Raw genomic sequence first — 6,100 nt, forward strand, 5'->3', positions numbered from 1 at the left:
GAGGGGAGACGATGGAGGGCGCTGTGGTAAGCGCTTCCATGGGTGTGATTGGCCCGCTCCTCGCCGAGCTTACCATCTTGTGTGCGCGCTTGCCCGAAGGCCGCCCAAAAACGGAGATGGAGTTCTTCGAGGAGAAACTGAGGAGCATCCAGGAGATGGTGTCCTCCCTCCACGCCGTGAAGATGTCGGATATGGTGGAAGAGGACGCGCTGCTGAAGAAGAGGTGGGCGAAGCAAGCGAGGGAGATCGCCTACGACACGCAAGATTTGGTCGACCTTTTCAGGCACGGCGCCGGCCTGTCTCTGTCTGACTCTGATGAGACGGCCGGGGCTATGCCCAAGACTGCTTGGCGTCTCAAGAAGCTGAGGAGGTTCAGCAGCCGTTCCAAAAAGCCAAGGTTAGATCGTGAGATGGTCAACAAGATCGAAGAACTTAAGGCTCGTATGACCCAAGTGATTGAGCGGCACAAGAGGTTCAAGATCGGCATGGAGCCGAGCTCCCCCCAAAAAGAAGACATGCCCGATTGTTCAGGGCATCACATCCAGATCCAGATCCAGAGTGAGGCATCCTCTTCTACTACTTCCAGGTGTCCAGCTGTGCCCATAGATGCTTATTTCTCGGCACTCTATGACGGGGGAGATGGACTTGTTGGTATCGATGGCCCCAGCGACGATCTCACGGCGCTGCTCATGGATGGCAAGCAACAATTGAAGGTGGTCTCTGTTCTGGGTCCTGAAGGTATAGGAAAGACCACACTTGTCAGGGAGGTTTATCGCAATATTCGAGGCCGATTTGAGTGCTGTGCTTTTGTGTCAATGTCCCAAAAGACAGGCATTCAGGAGATTCTCCAAGCAATTCGATCACAGCTCAGTGAACAAGATTGTGCCAGCGTAGAGGCATGCCAAAAGGAGCAACTCACACATAAGCTCATACAAGTACTCAAGGGCAAGAGGTACTCTCCATTTCTCGGTGTGCCATTACTCTGTTTTAGAACAGAGTGTTCATCTATCTCATATCTATTGCTACCGCATTCTGAACATTTCTCCTTCGCTGTTGTTCTTGCTACATCACATCGATTCATGCTACTTTTGAGATAGTTGCACACAAAAAAAAACATTTAGTATTTATATTACACAAATAAAACCCGAATTTATATCACATATTTAGTTGTAATATATTGTGGAACTGCAAAGTTTGAAGTTTGATATTTGGGGAAAAAAGGAAGGAAAATTGCGTGTGCATGGATCTCAGTGCAAGAAATGGGTGCACTCAGGTTCAACCACATCTTATTCATATAGATAGAGAAGTTCCTTTTATACCTTCGCATATGTAGGATGTGGGAAGTAGTTTTTATCTGAATATGTATTACGTAATGCTTCTCTCTGGAATGTGTTGATTAAATGTTGATTCAAATTGATGATAGGTACTTTGTCGTGCTCGATGGTGTGTGGAGCACACGAGCCTGGAGATTGATCAGATGTGCTTTGCCTGGAAACAATCATGGCAGTCGAATATTGATGACGACATGCATTGATAACATAGCTACGTCATGTTGCTCAATTGCTGGAGACTCAATATATCGAATGAAATGTCTTTCAGAACTAGAAGGAAGAAGATTATTCATCGAGAGAATATTTGGCCTTGAAAAGTGGCAGTTTCCTTCTTGGTTAAAAGAAGTTTTCAATGAAATACCGAGAAAATGTGGTGGGTGGCCAATTGTAATCCTTACCATAGCTAGTTTGCTGGCCGCTAAGTCAAGTTCAGAAGAGCATTGGAAAATGATACAAGGTTCTATTGATTTAGCACTTGTGCGTCCCCACAGAAGAAAAGGTTTAGCGCTTGAGCAGAGCCAGGTCCACAGCTGTGACAGTTTGCAAGGAGTGAAAAATATACTGTACATTTGCTACAATGACCTTCCCCAGCATTTGAAGACATGCTTACTGTATCTAAGCACATATCCGGAAGGCTATGTCATCGGAAGAGATCATTTAATAAGAAGATGGATAGCTGAAGGCTTCATCAGCTTGAGAAGTGAACATGATAACTTAGAAGAAGTGGGGCAGTGCTATTTCAATGAACTTATTAACAGGGGGATGATCCAACCTGTGGGAATCCAGTATGATGGTCAAGCTGATGCCTGTCAAGTCCATAGTTTGATTCTTGGTCTAATTGTATCCATATCTGCTGAAGAAAATTTTGTCACATTGTTTGATGGCCAGGATCATGAATTGGGCATAACAGACAAGGTCCGACGGTTATGTCTCAACTACCATGGTCAACAGCATTTTGTTGTGCCATCAACCATAACTTCCTCTCCTGTCCGATCACTCACAATTTTTGGGTCCACTCAAGGTGCACCGATTTTTCCAAACAGTCAAGCTCTGCGGGTGTTTGATTTGGATGTTCAGGAAAATCCAGGGAAAAAATATCTTGGAACTATAGGGAGCTTTTTTCAGTTGAAGTATTTGCGACTTCAAATGAGTGGAGTTGTTGAGCTTCCTGAACAAATAGGGGAACTGCAGTTTCTTGAGACTCTTGATCTTACCAAGACTTCCATCAGAAAGCTGCCAAGAAGCATTCTTCGCTTATGGCGTTTGGTATATTTACTTGTCTGTAATGTGGAATTGCCAGATGGCGTTGGTGACATGCGGTCTCTGGAGGAGCTTTCAGGGATTCAAGTCAACACCACCAACTCAACAAATTCATTGTTGGGTGTGGGACAGTTGACTAAACTGAGGATTGTTCAGCTAATATGGTCCATTTCTGATGCGTGTAGTGATATCAAAGGATACGAGAACAATCTGCTCTCATCGCTCAAGGAACTATTCAAGCTCCAATCTCTAAGCATCGAAAGCAAAGATGGTTCTTCCCTCAGTTTCTTGGATTCTTGGTCGCCTCAACCTCAGCTTCTTCAGAAACTCTATTTGACAGGAGGATATTATTTCCCCAGAATTCCAGAGAGGATAATCTCACTTGTCAACCTTGATTTCCTCGACATCAGGGTTTATCAAGTGGAAGACGAAATGATGAATGCTTTGGGGTCCCTGCCAGTCCTGTTAGTTCTCAGCTTATCATCGCAGGTTGCAGCCTCAAAACAAAGGATAGTGGTTCAACCCGGTTTGTTCCACTGTCTGACGAAATTTACACTCACTTGCTTGAATAGCTGGACAGGGTTGGTAATCGAACCAAAGGCTCTGCCGAAGCTAGCAAGGCTTGGGCTTTTGTGCTATATGCAGGGACGGAGAGATCCTGTGTGTGGTGATTATGGCATCAAGTATCTCTCTTCTCTCAAAAATCTCCATGTTGAGTTCACCTTCGGGTCTGCAGGGATTTGGGAGGTTGGCATAAGACCCACTAAGAATCCGTCACCACAAGTTCAAATATTGGACGAACATCATATGGTGGAGGAAGCGGAAATCATAGAAGCGGTGGAGTCCTTATCTACACACGAAAGCATTGAAGAAGGTAAATTTAATTGATTCATATTTAAGCCCCCTTCTTTTCAATAAATAAATAAATTGAATGGGTGTAAAGGCCAATAGTTCTTGTCTTAGTTTATTGATCAAGCACTATGAGTGTATCATTCACAGCTAAATTTGCGCGTGTACTGCTTGGCCAAGGGATGGGATGGTCAATGATATAGGTTGGAGTTGGATAAATGTATTTCACGAGTTGATCCAACTTATACAAATATTGTGTATTCTTGTTTTTTCGACAAAGGGTGGATTTTATTAGCATCAAGAGGATACAAACAATTTGCATCAAGAGGAATATTTTCTGTAGGAATATATTCTGTATTTACGTTGCATGACAAAATGTAAGCTATTTTTTGGTGGATAAGCGTGTGCATTATTTGCCACATTATGCACAGGATTAAGCCAAACGATTTGCAATGGCTATAGAGGATTACAGAATAACTTTTTCTCACTTTTTCCTATTAGATATAGACGGTAATGATAGGGGGCTGCTGGACTTGCCATTCCACAACTAACGAAATAAAACAGTAACGTGTGTGAACTTGCCGTCACAGGTGTGTCTATTTGTTGAGATGTCGTTGTAAAGAATCTGCTAGCGTATTTGCCACTGCTAAATGCTAATTATGGATTTGTTTGTATGAAGTTCTGAAAGTCGCAAGCAACACTTTATTTTTCGGCGGATACAGGTTCTACATTTCTGATAAATGTATTGGTTGGTCAAATTTCTTACCTGCAGAATCTGCTATCTACAAAGATGCTAAAATGCTCCATATGCCTCCCATGTACGATTTGGAAATGGATTTTCAATCTTCACAGGAAAGCCCAGAAGGTAAGATCGGTTGCTTAGCATCTGAGGTTACAGTATTTTTGAAAGCAGCTGAATTAGTACTAGTTTAGTTAGAATGACTGGATGCAACATTAACAAATTACTCGCCATTGTTGCAATTGTGCAGTGTATGACATGTCTCCAAGTATCCATCCACACAAACTTACATCAGCAAGCTCTGAGCTAGCTTTCCACAACCGTGAAACCATGGAGGTGGCTTTGGTGAGTGTGGCGACGGGGGTCCTGAAGCCCGTCCTAGAGAAGCTAGCCGCCCTTCTCAGCGATGAGTACAAGCATTTCAAAGGCGTGCGCAAGGAGATCAAGTTCCTCACTCACGAGCTCGCTGCCATGGAGGCTTTCCTCCTGAAGATGTCAGAGGAGGAGGATCCTGATGTGCAAGATAAAATTTGGATGAATGAGGTGCGGGAGCTGTCCTACGACATGGAGGATGCCATCGACGACTTCATGCAAAGCGTTGGTGACAAAGATGAAAAGCCAGATGGCTTCATTGAGAAGATCAAGAGCTCGCTAGGGAAGTTGGGGAAGATGAAGGCTCGCCGTCGGACCGGCAAGGAGATTCAAGATCTGAAGAAACAGATCATAGAGGTGACTGAGAGGAATGCAAGGTACAAGAGTCGTGAGACCTTCTCCAAGAACGCCAACACGACTGTTTACCCTAGAGATCTTGCTATTTTCGAGCATGCATCAAAACTCGTTGGAATTGATGAGCCCAAGGCTGAGATAATCAAGCTGTTAACAGAAGAGGATGTTTGTGCTTCAGAGCAACAACAACAACAACTGAAGATAGTCTCCATTGTTGGACCTGGAGGTATGGGCAAGACAGCTCTTGCAAACCAAGTGTATCAAGAGCTAAAAGGACAATATGAGTGTTGGGCTTTCGTCTCAGTTTCACGAAATCCAGACATGATGAATATCTTGAGAACCATTCTAAGTGAAGTGGCTAAGAAACACTCTGCTTCCACTGAAGCAGGGGATATACGACAACTCATTAATAAGATCATAGATTTTCTAGCAGACAAAAGGTACATTCTATCTTAATTATTTTTCCATTTCTACTTGTCATCTTTGAATGTATAAAATAGTTACTTAGATATGTCATAGGAAGATTACACTAATGGACTTTGTTAAAAAGTTCCATATAATTCTATGTTCACAATTCTCCTTATGTGTTTAGAAGTAGTGGTCAAATGTTTCTAATAAAGATTGTGTTGATGTTCTAAAAAAAGAAGAGAAATAGTGGAGAGACTACAAATAAAACCATGTCCCCGGAGCCTCCGTCCATGATTTTTGTCATTTTATTTTGATATTCTACGACTTCAATACATTGACACATCGCTACTCCCTTTTATTGTGTAATTATATGGCATAAGTTTGTGTCAGGAGTAACACTACATTTTCTCACAGTACTAACATGGCTCACTTTTCTTTCCAATTCTCCTTGAGCTCAGCTCCCTTAATGTCCTGAACTATAATTTTCTGTGCACTTTACCTCATGACCTGTTTTGCAAGTGTGACCTGGTTTTCACACGAAAGTTGTCACACACATCACCTTTTTCCACCTCCACCTCTCCCTTCTTTGGGTCCCTTTTTTCTTCAGACCAGATGCATCGTGCCTTGATACACTCTTCTTCCTCTTCTCTCTCGTCCCGCCAACCAAATGCCACACTGCTCTATTGAGACCAGCTCCGTTGAGATCCGCTAGGCATCAGCCACTATTGTTGCCCTACACGGCCATACATTACCGGCGATGTAATTGTAGCCATCCAAAATCAAAAAA

At 43.1% G+C, this 6,100-nt stretch overlaps 1 protein-coding gene across 1 annotated transcript in view; it reads left to right on the forward strand.

The window, feature by feature from the left end:
* The first annotated feature begins 8 nt into the window (after positions 1 to 8).
* The window catches only part of LOC119325626, an 8,883-nt gene continuing 2,791 nt past the window's right edge, over positions 9 to 6,100 (forward strand). Inside the window, exons 1-4 of the mRNA XM_037599357.1 lie at positions 9 to 952; positions 1,424 to 3,465; positions 4,213 to 4,305; positions 4,430 to 5,345. Coding sequence (XP_037455254.1) covers positions 12 to 952; positions 1,424 to 3,465; positions 4,213 to 4,305; positions 4,430 to 5,345 — 3,992 coding nt within the window. The 5' untranslated portion in view covers positions 9 to 11. The remainder of the gene's footprint in view (positions 953 to 1,423; positions 3,466 to 4,212; positions 4,306 to 4,429; positions 5,346 to 6,100) is intronic.

The sequence above is a fragment of the Triticum dicoccoides genome, chromosome 6B, assembly GCF_002162155.2.
Source record: "Triticum dicoccoides isolate Atlit2015 ecotype Zavitan chromosome 6B, WEW_v2.0, whole genome shotgun sequence".
NCBI lineage: Eukaryota > Viridiplantae > Streptophyta > Magnoliopsida > Poales > Poaceae > Triticum > Triticum dicoccoides.